We start from the raw sequence: 18,108 nt of genomic DNA, 5'->3' as shown, positions 1-18,108 counted from the left end.
TTTTCAGATTTCTTCAACAGTGAGAACTCAAGATCCTACCTTAAATGTTTACCCATTTGCCCAATTTTATAAGACACAAAAGTAGTTTCAGAATTGCCATGTGCCTACCACTGTGAAGTAGAGCTTCTGATTTGCTTGCAGTGTGTTTTGTCCTTAAACTGAGGGTTTACAAAGTACTCTGTTCCTTGGGTTAGTTATTTTGTTTTCCACTTCAGCTGAATTATGTTACTCGTATGAACCAGGTTCCTTTGTTTTTGCTGGTATTGAATAGGGTTCCCCCACCCCCGTCTTTATTGATTTAATTTTACTTTCTGAGTCCTAAAACATCAAAACTATACAAAAAGGTACACTCAGAGTTCCACGTCCCTTCTACCCATTCTCACCTGCTCCTTAAAGGCAACCAAATAAATGTTTGGTTTATTCTTCTTGTTCCTTTTTGCAAAAATTAGCAGATTTATGTTTACTTTCTGTCTTCTATAAAAGATAGCAAGCTGTAGACATCCTTTTGCACTCCATTTTCTTAACTTCACAATATCCTGAAAACCCGGTTCTGTCAGTGCACAGAGGCCATTGTCATTCTTGTGATGGGCCGTGTGTACTCTGCTGTGCAGCTGTACCATACTTTATCCAACCATTCTCCTCTGTATGGACTTTTAGGTTATTTTCAGTGTTTTACAATCACAAACAGTGCTTCAGTGAGTAACTGTGTGCCTATGTATTTTATTACTTTGGGAAGTATATCTTCAGGGTAAGTTTTTAAAAGTGGGATTCCCTAAGTGTTGGACTATTCTGAATTCCCACCAGCTACGTAAAAGTGTACCCATTTCCCCATAGCTGACAGCCACTGTCAAGTTTTTAATTTTTTTCCTCAGTCTGATAGGTGAGAAATGGTATCTTGATGTAGCTTTATTTTGCAATTTTTTTCCTTTTTGAGACAGGATCTCTCTCTGTCACCCAGGCTGGAGTGCAGTGGCACAACCTCTGCTCACTGCAGCCTTCACCTCCCAGGCTAAAATGACCCTCCCACCTCAGCCTCCTTAAGTAACTGGGACTACAGGCATACACCATCACACCTGGCCAACTTTTTGTATTTTTTGTAGAGATGGGGTTTCACCATATTGCCCAGGCTGGGCAATTTTCTTATTATGGGTGAAGTTGAACATCTTTTCATATATTGAATGGTCATTTATAGTGTCTTTTTTTGTAAATAGTTCATGTCTTTTATTATCCTTTGGCTCTCAGGATTTTGGATCTTTTTTCCCCTAAAACCAAGAATTGCTTAAATATTAGAGCTAACTGGCCCTTTATCTGTGATATATATTACAAGTGTTCTCTCCATGTATCTTAGCTTAGGCTGACTGAAATACCGAAGACAAGATGGCTTAAACAATAGGAATTTCTTTCCTCACATTTCTTTAGGCTGGGAAGGCCAGGGTCAGCGTGTTGGCCAGTTCACTTCCTGGTAAGGGCTGTGTACATGGCTTACCTTCTTACCGTGTCCTCACATGGACAAGAGAGAACCCTGGCATCTCTTCTTCATCTTCTTTTTTTTTTTTTGAGACGGAGTTTCCCTCTTGTTACCCAGGCTGGAGTGCAATGGCGCGATCTCGGCTCACCGCAACCTCCGCCTCCCGGGTTCAGGCAATTCTCCTGCCTCAGCCTCCTGAGTAGCTGGGATTACAGGCACGCGCCACCATGCCCAGCTAATTTTTTGTATTTTTAGTAGAGACGGGGTTTCACCATGTTGACCAGGATGGTCTCCATCTCTTGACCTCGTGATCCACCCGCCTCGGCCTCTCAAAGTGCTGGGATTACATCTTCATCTTCTTATAAGGGCACCAACCCTATTGGATTAGGACCCCACCATTGGATTAGAAGGTAACTGTATTTACCTCCTTACAGGACCTATCTTCAAATACAGCAGATTCAGGGTTAGGGTAGGAATTCAGCCCATAACATGCTGGTTGTCATTTTCTTTTGACTTTGCTTATAGAGTCTTTTTCACTGCAAAACTTTTATACATTTCAGATCTAATTTAATTATTAATCCTTTCTTTTGTTGAATGTGAGTCTGGTTAGATGTTTCCTTATCCCCGGGGTATAGATGAACTTACCTGTTTTTTTCTCTTAATGCTTCTAAATATATTTTTCCTTTAGACCTCTGATCTGTTTGGCATTTAGTTTTATGAAGGGCATGGTATATTTTATCTTTTTCCAAATAGTTACTCATTTATCCTAGTACTACGTATTAAAACGTCTATTTTTGTCACAGTGATTTGTAGTGCCACCTTTATATACTAAAATTTCGTGTGTCCTTGGGCCTGTTTCTAGTCTGCCCCACTGTCTGTCTGTCTACGCATGAGTCAGTGCTGCCCTGCTGTAATTGCGGAGGATTTAGGGCAGGCCTTAGTATCTGGTAGCTCCTCTAGTGGCTCTTCTGTATCAGAATTTTTCATAGCCGTTCTTGCATTTTATACTTTTAGATTTTAAAACAATTGTTTTTACTCTTAAATAACAAAAAGTTTTTTATTTTTATTTAATAAAATTATTTTATATTTTAAAATTAACTTGTTTGTTTGTTTGTTTGTTTAGAGACAGAGTCTCATTCTGTCTCCTAGGCTGGAGTGCAGTGGCACAGTCTCGGCTGACTGCCACCTCTGCCTCCCGGGTTCTAAGTGATTCTCCTGCCTCAGCCTCCTAAGTAGCTGTGATTACAGGCACCCAGCACCAGGCCTGGCTAATTTTTGTGTATTTGGTAGAGGCTGGGCTTCACAGTGTTGGCCGGGCTGGTCTCAAACTCCTGATCTCAGATGATCTTCCCACCTCAGCCTCCCAAAGTGCTGAGATTATAGGCATGAGCCACCATGCCTGGCCAACAGATTTATTTTTTAGAGCCTTAGATTCTAAAATAAAATAAATTGGGGCCTTAGCTTCCCAAACCATCTCACACCCCCCTCCCCCACCGGTTTTTTTCCAATCCAACCATACCTGCCATACCTGCCCCTAAAATAAAAAAATAAATTTTATTTTTTAATTTTTTATTTTTTATTTATTTTAATTTTTTAATCTTTTATTTTTAGGTTTACAGAAAAATTAGGAACTACAGAGTTCCCATTATACCTCCTCTGCCCCAACCCTTCCCAAACATATTTTCCCCTATTATTAACATCTCATAGTTAGTGCGCAAGGGGTACATTTATTACAATTGATGAGCCAATGTGGATAATATTTTTATTAAGTCAATACTTTATATAAGGGTTCACAGTTCAATGGATTTTGATCTATACATGTCATGTGTCCAACATGATAGTGTCATACAGAAGAGTATCACCCCTCTAAAAGTCCTCTGCTCTCTGCTTCTCATCCTTCCCTGAGCCTCAGGTAACCACCGATCTTTACTGTGTCTCTGTCAGTTTGCCTGTTCCAGAATATCACATAGTTGGGATCATGCAGTGTGTGGCCTTTTCAGACTGGCTTCTTCCCCTTAGCAGTATGCATCTAAGGTTCTTCTACGTGCATTTTAATTTTTTCCCATGAATTTTTACTAACTTGTCAAACGAAAGCTTGTTGATGTTTTTGTTGGGATAATGTTAAATATGTAAGTGAGCTGAGAGAGAGCTGATGTCTGGAGGATGCTGAACCCTTTCCAAGAAAAGGGGATTTTTTATTTGTTGAGTCATTTTGAGTGTTTTAGGAGTGTGTGAAATTTTCTTCATATAGGTGTTGCACGTTTCTTGTTAAGTTTATTCCTTGGTAGTTTTTTCTCTTCTCTTGCTGTTATAATTGAGGTTTCCCCTTCCTTCCATCCTGTCTTCCAACTGGTCACTGTTTGTGTCTATGAAAGCTGTGGACTTGAGCTTGAGAACTTGATTCTTGCAGGTCTGCAGAGCAGCATGAAGCAGGTGGAAGACTGGGTTCTGGGCCAGCTTTGCCTCAACTGCCCAGGAAGCCTTGAACCTGTGACACTTCTCCTCTTCCTCTCACCCCACTTTTCTTTCTTCCAGAATAAGGGGCTGGATTAAATGTATACCATTTCCCAGAATGTGATTCCAGCAGAAACAAAACAAAATCAGTGGGTGATTTGCGTTTTTACCTCTTTGTCTTCCCTTTGATTGTAGAAGCCGAATGCTCCTTTCCTGCTGCAGTCTGTAGAGCTGGGCTGCATGTACCCAGCCTCCCTACATGCCCTGACCTTGTCAAACTCAACCTTTACATAAATGGAAAATGTCTCCAGCCTGTCTGCAGGAACAGAACGGGCAAGGACTAGCATGCTTGTATGCCTGCTCGTCCATTTATTTAATTGTTTATTCATTTGTTCATGGATTCTGTCAGGCATTTGTCAGATGTTTCCAATGTGCCATTCAAGGGGGGTGCAGCACACTGACTTTGAACTCTATGCCTGTAGTCTAGTACCATGTCGAACGTGGGGAGTGCTGCAGGGTGCCCTGGGCGAGGGGGCTTAGTGATATCTGCCTTGGAGCTGGAGAAGGCTTCTTGGAGGAGGTGTCATTTGAGCCAAGACCTGAACATTCAGTAGGCATTATCCAGGTGAGGAATGAAGGGAAATACGTTTTGGACAGAGGAACAGTGTGCGCCAAGGTCCAGCGTGGGGAAAGGGCTCCATCTGTCGAGCGAACTGAGAGATGGCAGGTATGGTTGGATTGGAAAAAAACTGGTGGGGGAGGGAGGTGTGAGATGGTTTGGGAAGCTAAGGCCCCTCTCAGGCTAGGTAGAGGAGCTTGGAAGCTACCGGGGGATTTTAAAGGAGGGTGTGACAAGATCAGGTTTGCAGTTTAAACGAATCTATCTTCTACATAAGGAAAGTATTGGGCAGGGTGGTAAGGGTGGCAGCAGGGAGGCCACGTAAGAGGCCGTGGTAATGATCCAGGTGAGAGACGAGACGGGCGGAATCCGAGTGGAGTGAGTGAAGATGGAGGGTCCTTTTGGAAGCGAAGGTAGAATCCACTGGGCTTGATGATGGAGCCAGTGGGTTTGGAATTTTAGGACTGAGCAATGAGATGAGGAGCCCTGGAGAAGGACCAGGCTTGGAGGGAGGAATAGGAGGTCAGGGGTTTGATCTGGGGCTGTGTGTAGGCCTGTTTGGGATGGTGAACATTAGTCACATGTGGTTATTGAAGTGGAACTTGTTTGACTGGGGGAGTGAATTTTTAGTCTTATTATAATTAAAACTTAAATAATAGTTGCTAATCTCTTGGATAACCTAGTTATGGAACATTTCCATTATTGCAAGTCTGGGTCTCAGAATAGTGATTGGTTTGGCTTCAGATCCTGCTCTGCTGCTTGCTTGCTGGGTGTCCTTGGGCAAGTCACTTCACCTCTCTGAGCCTCACTGCTATCATCTACGAAACTCGGAACCTTCCATGCCTCAGGTGGTGCCTATTAAGTTCAGAGCTAAACTATACAAGGTAGCTGGCCTACGTGAGTCTCTTGGGGGTTGGTAGTTGTTATTCTTTCTGTGCTTGGCCCCTGTGATTTCTCTAAGTTTACTTTGGAAGCCAGATTTTCCTGTGGGAAGAACTCAGGTCTGGCCTCTCAGGCCTAGCTCTGACCTTGACTCAGAGTATGACCTTGGGCAAGTTCTTTCCCCATTCTGTCCTGTTTTGGTTGATGGCTGGGTTAGAGCAGGCCTTCGCCAAGGGCTGCCTGTGTTGTGAATAGAGAAGCAGGTGCTGACAACGGACCTGCCAATGTCGGAAGAGGGAACGGGAAGGAAGCATGGGCCACACTGGGAGTCAGTGTGTTAGCCTTGCCGGGCCCACTCACAGCGTTTCTGGTTAGGCTTCCTGCCTCGTGAGAGCTCTAAACCAGAGAGGGTTGGGTGGAGAGCTCCCCCAGACCCAGCCCATACCCTGAGCTTACTCCAAGAACCTTCTAAGCAATTCCCTAGATCTTTTTCTTTTTCAAAACATGGACAAGGTTTACTGACTTCTGAACTGTTGGGAAAAGCTAATGTTGTCTCATTAAAACTGCATTGTTCACTTGTAATGAAAGAAAAAAAACAGCCCATTAAAGTTTTATACCTGACATGGAAAACTATTAAAGATTCATAATTGCAATAAAACTCCTTAATAGAATTTGAATTTTTCTCGTGATAATGGTGCAATCAACAGGGTCCTCCCTTGAAGCCACAAGATCCATTTTAATACAGGCTTGGGATGGTGCTGAAGGCAACTCTGAAATGGGCTTCTTTCGGGCCCTTCCCAGTGTGGCTGGTGCAGGTGCATGCGGCCAGAGAGGATGGATTCCCATCTCCCAGCTCAGCCCGGGATCGGGTTGTTGGCAGGCTTCTCTCCTAACAACTTCTGGCAAGGGAGCTTGAAGCTACTGCCATACCGCCACAGGTTCTTCCTGCTAGTTCCCTTCATCGGGCATGAATACAGCACCTACTGAGTGCATGGCATAAAGCCCAGGGCTGGGAGGGGTAAGAAGCGGAGGAAGGGCAGGCTGGCTTTTCTTAAAGGAGAGGGTGGTATCGATTCATGCAGGGACTTTGCTGGCTGGTAGAATGAAGGCCAAATCCCAGCTGTTACGACTCCACTTCCTGTCCTCAGCTTCCACATCTGTGAAACGGGGATAACAGTATGAACTTCATGGGTGTGATCATGGAAGCCAGAGGCAGCGGAAACCAGAGGCAGGGCCCTGGGGGAGGTAGGTGGAAAGGTAGGGGGTGGCACTGAGAGACGTCCTGGAGGTAGAATTGCTAGATTTGGTTGGTGAGTGATCAAGGGGTGACTTCAGGGATAACCATGGCTTTCCAAAGTGCATTTATTGAGCACTTACTGTATATTAGCTACTCGTTTATGTGTTTTATACATGTTCATTCAGTAAATATTTGTTGAGAACCTACTAGGTGCCAGACCCTGTTTTAAGTGCTGGGGATACACTGGGGAATGTATTAACTCATGTATGAGCCAGGTACTGATATTATCTCCATTTTCCAGAGGAGATAACTGAGGAGGCACAGAGAAGTAAAGTCAATTACCCAAGGTCACACAGCAAGTAAGTGGCAGAGTATGGACTTAGAGACTCCTGGGCCTGTGCTCAGAAACACACATAAGATGGCCACTGGTATACCTTGCACAACAAACTAGCTGTTGGTGGTCTTGTTCCCATTTTGGGAAGGAAGGTTCAGAACAATAAAATGATTTTCCTCAGGTCTTTTAGAGAGTAAGAAGGGGCTGTTAACCAAGTGAGGTCCACTGAGTGTTTCTGCTGTTCCAAGGGCCTCCTCTCCTCCTGGGGCTCCTGTGCCTGCCCAGACCTAAGGGAAGTGAGTTCCCTGCTTCCTGGTAGTTGGCCAATTTCAGGGAAATCAGTATCCTGTCCTTATCGAAGCCCTGCCGTGTTCTTCTCAGAGCATCTGAACAAGAGCCAGTCACTCAGTGGGCTGTGGATGATGGAGGAGTCTTTCCTCTGGCTTAAAATGAAGGGCATTCTGTGGCCCACCCTCCAGTCCTCCATCAGTGGTGACAAATGGAATGCCTAGGGTGACAAATAAAATAAAGCTGCCTTTATTCGTTTATCCTTCCACGTCCTCCCCATCAGTGCCGTGCAAGCAAGCTGAGCAATATTAGACACTCGATCACACTTGGCACCTGTCCATCCTATCTCCAGCACGTCCCGTCCCAGGGAGCCCAGGTGGAGGAATGTGAGTGTTTCCACACTTAGCTGCGGGGTCTGGGCTTTGCCATGGCCTCGCTTTGTGGCCCGAGACACATCCCTGTCCTTTCTGGACCTCAGTCTCTGCATCTGTAAGAGACTCCTTGGAAGGGCCTGATGGACACAGCATCATTGCCTCTATTTTCTGCTTTCTTTTCCTGTACCATCTAACTCTGAATTGGCTTCGGTGGATAGGAAAAAGCCACATTGCAATGAACAAACAAACAGAGCTCTTAGTTTTCTTACACATTTTTTTTTTTTTTTTTTTTTTTTGAGACAGAGTCTTACTCTGTCACCAGGCTAGAGTGCAGTGGTGCAATCTGGCTCACTGCAGCCTCCGCCTCCCAGGTTCAAGCAATTCTTCTGCCTCAGCCTTCCAAGTAGCAGGGACTACAGGCATACACCACCACACCGAGCTAATTTTCGTATTTTTAGTAGAGATGGGGTTTCACCATTTTGGCCAGGATGGTCTCGATCTCTTGACCTCGTGATCTGCCCATCTCAGCCTCCCAAAGTGCTGGGATTACAGGTGTGAGCCACCATGCCCAGCCGAGCTCTTAGTTTTCTTTGAGAAAGAGTAAAAGTAAGACCTTTAAACATGTTGCCTCCAAATTCACATCACACAAACCTAAGGGAAGGGGGAAGCAAGCAGAAGTGAGACTAAGAGAGCAGGAAGGCCAGGTCCACCCATCCGTTCATCACTTACTAAGCATCTCCCACATGCCAGTGCTGTGCTGAGATGAAGGGCGCATAGGGTGATAGGGAGATGAGAAGCGTGGGCTCAAAGGCTCCTTCATTTGTTTACTTCCTGTACGGCCAGTGACCTTGAGCAACTCGCTCGGCATCTCTGAACCTATGTCCTCCGTTTGGAAGAGAAGCGCATGAGAAGCTATGGAAAGCCTCACGTGTCTCAGGCTCTATGCAGGGTGGTCCCATTGGATTCTCACAGCTACCTGGGAACTGTTGGTAGTATCATGCCCATCTTACAGATGAGAAAACTGAGGCTCAGGTTGCACTTGAGAGCGGTGCATGCAGGGCCACGCAGCTACTATGTCATGGTTGCCTGGCTTTAAAACTAGAGGCTGCAGTATAGGGATGGGACTCCACACTCCACTGGCCGCACGGGGTGACATTAGGACGCTAGCAGCAGGGAAGACGCCAGACTTGGTTGAAAGTGATTTGCGGACTCTAAATCACAGTGAGCGTGTAGACAACTGCTCTGACAGGGCTCCTAGACCTGGGGAAGCTTTCCAGCAAGTAGAGGGAAGGGAAGAGAGCTGGACACGGAAAAATGGGAGTCACTCAGAACCAACTCGGATGCTGCGGAGGCCCGGTGGAGACGCTGAAGCCAATCCTGCCTAGCACTTTGGCTTGAACACAGGCCCTGGAGGAAGAAGAGACAGGAGAGGATTGAAAAGAGATTGGGAAGATGGGCTCACGTGCCCCCAGTAAGTCAGGGTTTCCCAAGCGTGACTCGCATTTCACAGCCGTTCCCCAGTCGGACTGCACAGGAATCCACGCCGTCTTTTCAAATCTTGTAGGGATATATTTACTTAACAGGCATGAGGACAGTGTGACTAGCACAGCCAACCTGGGATTTCACAGATATTAACGCCTAGGATGAGGCTGAAGTAAGTGGGATGCTGGGTAATTCCCGGACTCAGGCTGCGTCAGTGCCAGGCACCAGGCTCAGGGTGAGGGAAGTGACCTAAGTTTGGAAGCTACAACACTAAATCAGCCCCCATAAGAGTCACTAGCTTTAGAGGTGACTGACACCTCCACCCCAGGGTGGCTGGATTTTCAGTAATAAAAATACAGGATGCCCATTTAAATTTGAGTGCAGATAAACGATGAATACATTTTTTAGTATATGTGTGCCCTATGCAATATTTGGGACATACATATATTTTTAAAGCATTCATTTATCTGAAATTCAAGTTTAACTGGGCATCCTATATTTTATCTGTCAGTCTTCCCCCAGCCTCATAGAAGGCCGGGTCAATGCCCATGGAATTGAGTTGTTCCCTCCCCTCGCTGCCCCGCTGGCCTGGCCCCGTAGGGAGAGGCCTGCACACAGAAGGATGCCCTTACATAGCTGGTCTCTTGGATGCCAGTTCCTTTAATTAAACTGCATGGATGAAATAAAGTGCGTTAAAGGGAAGATTAAAATTGATTCCCTTAGCGTGACAACAGCGAAAGCTATTGACGGTGATACTTAAGGAAACAAGGCACTTCAGCAATGAAGAGTGCAGGCAGCTCCAGCGCAGAGCAGCGGGGGGAAGCGGAGAAGACTCCTGCCCGGCAGAGATGAGAGGTGGAGCTGCCACACGGGGAGGTGGTTTAGGGGGTTGGGCGCCAGTGAGCCCAGCAGGGATGAGTTTCTCCTCCGCTCTCAGTAAGGCCTGAGTGCCTGGGAGAGCTGCATCAGAGAAAGCCAGCTGGGAGAGAGAGGGCGCTGCAGAGATGAGATAGGGATGCTCAGTATCCACACCTGCATGCATAAGCACTGATGGAGGGCTTGCTGGTTCCAAGCCCTGAGCCAGGTATTGGGTCTCATCTCAAGCTCTTTATAGGGAGACCAGCTGGGGCTGCCTAAGTTCCCAGGGGCCCGCGCTTCTCAACCAGGGAGCTCAGAGACATAGAAAGGGAGAAAGAGAATTGCAGTTACTGCTGGGGGCAGGGTGAAAGCATGTGGCATTGAGATGCTGTTGACTATAGATATTTGGAGAATGACAATCCTAGGCTAGGACTCCCTTTTTACTCCCAATGAAAGTGAGGTTTTGTGGGGTCACGTGGCGTGGAAGTGGCAGAGGGAATGATTGGAACCTGCGTCTGATCGTCTTTGAAACCCTTAGCCTTAGTGCTTTGCTTCCTCCTGGGTTACGAGGGGTCACAGGAGGTGGTTAAGCAGAGAGAGATGTCAGCAAAGCAAAAAGTTGATGAAATTAATCTGACACTAGCCAGGCACGGTGGCTTATGTCTGTAATCCCAGCTCTTTGGGAGGCCAGGGAGGGTGGATCACCTGAGCTAAGGAGTTTGAGACCAATCTGGGCAACTTGGCAAAACCTACTATGCCTACTAAAATAGAAAAAGTTAGCTGGGCATAGTGGTGCGCGCCTGTAGTCCCAGCTACTCAGGAAGCTGAGGCATGAGAATTCTTGAACCCAGGAGGCGGAGGTTGCAGTGAGCAGAGATCACGCCACTGCACTCTAGCCTGGGCAACAGAGGGAGACTCAGCCTCCAAGAAAAAAAAAAAGAAATTAATCCGGTACTATGTCTGTGGCCAGTTTAGATGTAAATGTACGGTGAGGAGGTTGCTGGCTTGGGAACGTGGGAGGAGGCAGGTAGGGACCCAGGTCAGGGGGCCAGTGGGGGTGGAGGATGGGATTTGCTGAAGGATCTACTCAGAAGGGTGAAGGCAGAGTTTATGATAGGGTGAGGTTTTCAGATCTGGCTGCTGCAGGCAGGATCAGGGAAAATAAGGCAGGACAGTAGCTTTGGACGCGCTGGATTTGAAGTACTATCACGTGATCCCCAAACAGAGCTCCTGACAGAAGCCTACTAATAGAAAGCAGAGGGGCCTTGGGGCTGGCCTGACCTGGGTGTGCAAACCAGCACTCCTTTACACTAGCTCTGTGACCATACACTATGTGCTTTACCTCTCTTAGCCTGTTTCCTCTCTAGTGAAATGGAGAGCAATGATACCTACTGTGTAGGATGTTGGTGATACTAAGGAGAAAAACATGTAAAGGGACAAAGAAGGCTGGTGTGATGTGCATCTCTGAGCTGCAGCAGAGATGGTTCTGGAGTTGGGATGGATGGGAATGTGTGTCTTTTTATTTATCTGATGATTTTGTTGTTGCTCTGTCACCCAGCCAGGCTGGAGTGCAGTGATGCGATCTCAGCTTAATGCAATCTCTGCCTCCCAGATGCAAGCAATTCTCCTGCCTCAGCCTCCCGAGTAGCTGGGACTACAGCATGCCTCCACACCCAGCTAATTTCTGTACTTTTAGTAGAGATGGAGTTTTGCCATGTTGGGACAGGCTGGTCTCGAACTCCTGACTTTAAGTGATCCGCCCACCTCAGCCTCCCAAAGTGCTAGGGTTATAGGCGTGAGCCCACTATGCCTGGCCTCATCTAATGATTTTTTAATTGAATGTCTCCTGTGTGCTAGGCCTTGAGGATACAGTGTGGATAGGCTGATGGGGAAACCCAGTTATCACACAAAACTGAGATCACCCTCAACCGTGAGCTAAGTGGAGCAGGAGCAGGTTGTCCTGCTCAGTGCAGCATCCTAGCGCACAGTAGGCGTGCAGTAAATGGTGGTGAATGCTTGAAATGCAGCCCAGACCCCGCTCTGCTGGGGTCATGGAGGCACAGGCAGCAAGCCCCTCTCCTGAGCACGTCAAAGCCGGTGCAGAGGGGAGAGGTAGTGTCTGCCTTTGTAACCACTTTCTGGACTGGAAACTCCCAACTGGGGTGAGGCATTCGAGAAAAGGCAGGAAGCCCGGGAGCAGGGTTTTGGTTCTCAGCCTTGTCATCACATTTTTTCTCCCAGGCTCCCATGTGTCTCATCTTTTCCAAGTCTTGCTTTGAAAATTGCTGGGTAAACTACGGGAGTTGATCATGTGCTGTCAGCAGGCTGGGAAACTGGGGAGAAGAAAAACCAGCCAAGAATAAGCAGCGTTGTGAAGCTGCCCTTCGAGGCCTCAGTGGCATGTGGCCCTGAGCAGCCCTTTCCTATCCTTGGGCCTCAGTTGCCCCATTTTTGAAAGGAACCCGAGTTTAAAGCTATGCCCCATCATACCCTGCAGCACCTTCCCTTTTAGCTGCTTCCATTTTTGTCACTTATTTGTTTTTATTGGAAGCCTAGTTTTATTTTTCCTCATTTTTAAATTGCTTCATTAAAAGTATTTTTTAAGAGACAGGATCTTGCTCAGTTGCCCCAGCTGGAGTATGGTGGTACAATCACAGTTCACAGCAGTCTCGAATTCCTGGGCTCAAGCAATCCTCCCACCTGAGATTCCCGAGTAGCTAAGGACTACAGGCACACAGCATCATGCCCAACTCATTTTATTATTATTATTTCTCTTTTTTCTTGAGACAAAGCCTCGCTCTGTCGCCAGGCTGAAGAGCAGTGGCTCACTGCAACCTCTTCCTCTAGGGTTCAAGCAGTTCTCCTGCCTCAGCCTCCTGAGTAGCTGGGACTAAAGGCATGTGCCACCAAGCCCAGCTAATTTTTATATTTTTAGTAGAGACAGGGTTTCACCATTTTGGCCAGGATGGTCTCGATCTCTTGACCTCGTGATCCACCCGCCTCAGCTTCCCAAAGTGCTGGGATGACAGGTGTGAGCCACTGCGCCCAGCCTATAATTACTTTTTTTAGAAATGGGGACTCACTGTATTGCCCAGGCTTGTCTGCAGCTATGGAGCTCCAGTGGTCCTCCCACCTCATTCTTCCAAAGCTTTAGGATTATAGCCATGAGCCACTGCACTTGCCAAAAACATTTTTTTTTAATTACAAAATAAAGCTGCCTGCTTGTAAAAATCTAAGCCATATGTACTGCTTTAACGGGAGGCTGGTTTTCTCATTTATTGCTGTTTCTTTTAGTAAATTAAAGTGTTGTTTATACTTTAATATAAGAATGCATGCTCGAGGTACAAATCGCAACAGTGTAGAAGTGTAGGAGGAAAGTTACGGATGTCCGCCTTCATGGCTTGCCTCATCCTACCCCAGTTTCACCCCCGCCTTAGCCCTGAGCTAACTGTCGTTTGAGATAAGGGGGCCCTTGGGAATGTCATTGTAGACCCATCCCTCAAAGCCATTGCTGGGTCATGGGAACATGCCCCCTTTTGATGAGAAGAGCATGGACTCTGGGTCAGGATCGGAAAGCCGCCTCTGCTGTTGACTTGCTGTGTGACCCTCAGGCATCCACGTATCCTCTCTGATCCTGGATGGCCTCCTTGGCAGGCTGGCCCAGAGGAGAATTGGGATCAGGGCTATGAAGCCCCTACTGTGACTCCTGCAAACAGCCTAGGTGACTGTGTTGTGTGGTGGTCTCGGCAGGTTGGGGACCAGATTCTGGAAGTGAATGGGTGGAGCTTTCTCAACATCCTACACGACGAGGCAGTCAGGCTGCTGAAGTCATCTCGGCACCTCATCCTGACGGTGAAGGACGTCGGGAGGCTGCCCCACGCCCGCACCACTGTGGACGAGACCAAGTGGATCGCCAGTTCCCGGATAGGGGAGACCGCGGCGAACTCGGCAGGGTCTGGCCGCTCTGCTCACTCTGATCTCCAGACCCCAGGGCCATTTCCAAATGCCAGTGATAGCTCTCCCATCCCTCCACCACCCTGGCTCTCCTGTCAGCCTGCAGTCCACACATCAGGACACCTCCATTGGCAGGGCATGACCTGGGGCACATCCCAGGTCATGGCCTCCTCTCTTGGCCTCAGTTTCCCCATGGAAAGCTGACGTACACCATCCAGCTGTCTCATTCTGTATTTGCTTCCAGACAAATTACTTAACTCATTCTTCAGACCTTAGTTGCTTCATCTAAAAAGCGGGAACCATGACCCTGCTCCCATCCCAGATCTGTGCAGGTGAAAGAGGGGGAGGAAGGGAGAGAGAAAGCGATAGAGCCTCTGGGGTGTATTTGGCCAGGGGCCACCAGGCTGGATCCCATGAAGGAATTTGAGTGAGAGGGTCTTAAAGTCATAAAATGAGATCCAGTTGCCAGGTGGCTACATAGTTGCTAATAATGTAATGTGTCAACTTTTGATCTTCATGAGAAGTCTCAGCCCAGTGGCCCCTGGCCAGATATAGCTCAGAGGACCTCTCTCTCTCCCTCTCTCTCTCCCTCTCTCTGTGTCTCTCTCCCTGCTCCCTTCCTTTCACCTGCACAGTGTTACACATTTTTAAAGTTACTTGCCGACATTTAAAAAGACACCAGGTTTTCTATAAAAAACTGGATTTTTGGATGCCTCTTAAAAATCAGGAAGTCTGGCAGCCTGAGCCCACGTGGGCTGGAGCTGAGCCACACCTGCGCATTGCATCTGGGATCTACAGTTCACCCGCCCCTAAGCTCCTGGAGGGTTGGCCTGACCCTGAGGTTGCCTGTCAATCACCATTTCTTCCCTCCACTCCTTGTGTCACCTGCCTGGTCCTGTGGGGTTGGCAGCGACTCAGGAGCCCACCTTGGGTGGTTTTGGAGGTGCCGCCTACATTGCTGATTGGGAGGCTGGAAGCTACCAGTCTGTCCGGAGTTTCATTTCCCCCTGAGTATTCCCCAGACAGAGCAGGCAGTGAGTGGAGGCCATGATGCATGCTTCTCTCAAAGCTGTGCCCTTCCTGCCCCCCGTCACCCTTTCCCTTGCCTACACCCATTTGATCTGCTCAGATCACAACTGGAGACATGTGTCTTTCCCCACAGGTTTCCTGGCGATTTCACAGCAGAAGGAATAAACAAGGTAGGGTGTCCTCTGTCTAAGGAGTGTCCTCCGCTTCCTCACAGCTGCCTGAGTGAGGAGCTCTGGCCAACCAGAAGGTGCCGAGTGACTTACACGACCCAATTCCAGTTGGGCAGCCCCCTGTCTGGCCACCCCTGTCCCCCTTGTCTGTGACTGCCTGCTAGGTTCCAGGCACCAACCCTGGCACCAGGGTTAATGGCAGTGAATAAAACAGATCAGGTCCCTGCCCTCATGCAGGTTATACTCAGTGAAGGAGGCATAAAAACAAATTCTAATTAAGAAAGATACCCAGTACCATCAGGGCAAGGTGCTGGGGGTTGTGAGTGAGAGTAACAGATGAGACGCCACACTTAGACGGGGTGGGAGGTGCGAGGGGGCGTGGCCTGGCCACTTGGCTCCAGAGCAGCGCAGAATTCCTGGGCTTCTGTCTTTCTGTCTTGCAGCCAGGATTTTACAAGGGCCCAGCCGGCTCCCAGGTGACCCTGAGCAGCCTGGGGAACCAGACACGTGTGCTGCTGGAGGAGCAGGCTCGGCACCTGCTGAACGAGCAGGAGCGTGCCACCATGGCCTACTACCTGGATGAGTACCGCGGCGGCAGCGTCTCCGTGGAGGCCCTCGTCATGGCCCTGTTCGAGCTGCTCAACACCCACGCCAAGGTGATGCGCGCCCCGCCTCCGGTCTGGCTTCAGTGTTTCCAGGGCTCTGCATCCTGCCCTCCCCCACTCCTTTGCTGAGAACTTACAAGGGGTCAGGCCTGAACTGAACCCTGGGCAGAGACCTGGGACCAAAACAGCCTCCCGCCCCCCAGGAAGCTTGCAGACTCCTGGGAGAAACAGACATTTAAAGCACCCTGTGATTGGGGCCCTATCGCAGTGGCTTCCAGCTCTGAGTGCACATTTAGAATCACCTGGATTACTCTTAAAAGCAATGCTCCGGCCCCATCCCTGTCTGGTTTACTCATATCTGGGGATGGGAGCCAGCCGTCAGTCATCTTCACAAGCCCTCCAGGTGACTGTGCCATGCCACCAGCTTGGAGAGCTCTGGGCCAAGCTGTTTGAGGTCCAGAAACTGCACAAAGGAAGAAGTGGTGAAATCCATTGGGAGGGGTTATGTTTCGGAAGATGTAACAGAGGAAATAGGATTTGGAGATGAGTATTAGAAAAGGTATTCCGGGTGGAAGGGACAGCCAGCCAGAGGCTTCATGGTGTGAAATGTTGCAGTGTGTTCAGGGAGTCACAGCCACATGTGCATGCCGAGGAGGCAACAGGGAAGCAGGAGTCAGATAATGCTGGGCCTGGTGTCCAGGCAAAGGTGTTTGGCCTTTCTCTTGAGAGCACTGGGGAGCCAAAGAGAGTTAAGGAGGGGAGGCAGGGTCAAGTTTGCATGCCAGTCATTTGGGGGTAACGGGGACCTGTTCCACAGTCTGGTAGCGCTCCCTGCTGAGTGCCCCTTTTGTCCCCACCTCCAGTTCTCACTCCTCTCTGAGGTGAGAGGCACCATTTCCCCGCAAGACCTAGAACGCTTCGACCACCTGGTGCTGAGGCGTGAGATTGAGTCCATGAAGGCGCGGCAGCCTGCAGGCCCCGGGGCTGGGGACACCTACTCCATGGTCTCCTACAGTGACACAGGTTCATCCACAGGCAGCCATGGCACCTCCACCACCGTCAGCTCAGCCAGGGTGAGCCTCCCCTGCCTTGTCCTGGCTTAGTAGCCAGGGCAGAGTTAAGATGCTGGCTTTGGAGTGAGACCAGCCTGAGTTTGAATCCCAGCACCACCATGTACCAGCTGTGTGCCTTGCCCCTCTGAGCCTCAGTCTGTTCATCTGTCAAAACCCAGTAGTTGTTGAGTGTCTACTGCATGCCAGGCATGGGCTCTAGGGGATAACAGGTGAATAGGAAAGATGTGGCCTTGCCTCCTGGGAAGCTGGGGGAGAAAGGTTATCCTGGGAAGCTGGGGGAGAAAGGTTAAAAAAAGTAGGTAATCAGGCAAATAGGAAAAGATCATTAGAATCCTTGGGACGCCTCTGGCATGGTGCCCATTCCCGCTGGGCACTCAGTAGATGGTAGTGGGTCCGGTGACTTGGACTGTGATTTTTATTTTCCCCAAGAGGCCACCCTTTTGTCTCTGGAGCCCAAGCCCAGCTTGACCTTTTTTTTTTTTCCCTCGATATGGTGTCATGCTCTGTCACCCAGGCTGGAGTGTGGTGGCGTGATCTCTGCCCACTGCAACCTCCACCTCCCTAGTTCAAGCAACTCCCCTGCCCCACCCTCTCGATTAGCTGGGATTATAGGTGTCCTCCACCACGACCAGCTAATTTTTGTATTTTTTTGGTAGAGTTGGGGTTTTGCCACGTTGGCAAGGCTGGCCTCGAAATCCTGACGTCAGGTGATCCACCCACCTCGGCCTCCCGAAATGCTGGGCTTACGGGTATAAGTCACCACACCCAGCCCCAGCTTGACTTTCTTGCAGACTCACCAGTCCCCCAGCGAAGCATCTGGCCATCTCAGGGTATGGTTCTGCCCCCTGGATGCTTGGATTCAAATAAATCCCAGAAGGCCTTTGCAAGGAAGGGGCAGGAGGACATGCCTTGTTGTCTGTCTTTGGTAACAGCTGGTCATTAAGGTCCATGCAGTGGAAGGGTCAGGGCTGGAGGTCAGGAGAGCTGGCCTGGCCCCACACTCTCCTCCGTGCCCTTGTTTCCCACCTTTGGGTCATTCATCACCACTCTTCTATGGAAAGGGAGGGGGAGAGTAATGTTTCTTAAGCACATAGTTGCTCCTAGATGCTGAAATGAGAGCTCTTTCTGGAGGAATCTCAGACTGGAGGCAGGGACAGTGTTAGTGTTCCTGTTTAATGGGAGAACAGGAGCTCAGAGGGTACACTGACGGCCGTGGTTGCCGACACAGGTGGCTAATGCATGATGAGCTTGCAGCTCCGAAGTGGCCCGGGAGCATGCACC

General features: G+C 48.8%; 1 protein-coding gene across 5 annotated transcripts in view; it reads left to right on the top strand.

Moving 5' to 3' along the window:
- The window catches only part of LOC116545590 (whirlin), a 104,768-nt gene that overhangs the window by 66,456 nt on the left and 20,204 nt on the right, over positions 1–18,108 (top strand). For 4 of the 5 annotated variants that reach the window (XM_032272129.1, XM_032272127.1, XM_032272128.1 and 1 more), the window contains exons 4-7: positions 13,747–13,949; positions 15,113–15,149; positions 15,593–15,805; positions 16,618–16,827. In XM_032272129.1, coding sequence (XP_032128020.1) covers positions 13,747–13,949; positions 15,113–15,149; positions 15,593–15,805; positions 16,618–16,827 — 663 coding nt within the window. The remainder of the gene's footprint in view (positions 1–13,746; positions 13,950–15,112; positions 15,150–15,592; positions 15,806–16,617; positions 16,828–18,108) is intronic. The other variant, XM_032272130.1, reaches the window with a different exon arrangement.

The sequence above is a fragment of the Sapajus apella genome, unplaced genomic scaffold (assembly GCF_009761245.1).
Source record: "Sapajus apella isolate SASKATOON/1434 unplaced genomic scaffold, GSC_monkey_1.0 scaffold295, whole genome shotgun sequence".
In the NCBI taxonomy this organism is placed as follows: Eukaryota; Metazoa; Chordata; class Mammalia; order Primates; family Cebidae; genus Sapajus; species Sapajus apella.
This window is presented reverse-complemented; position numbering and strand designations above follow the sequence as displayed.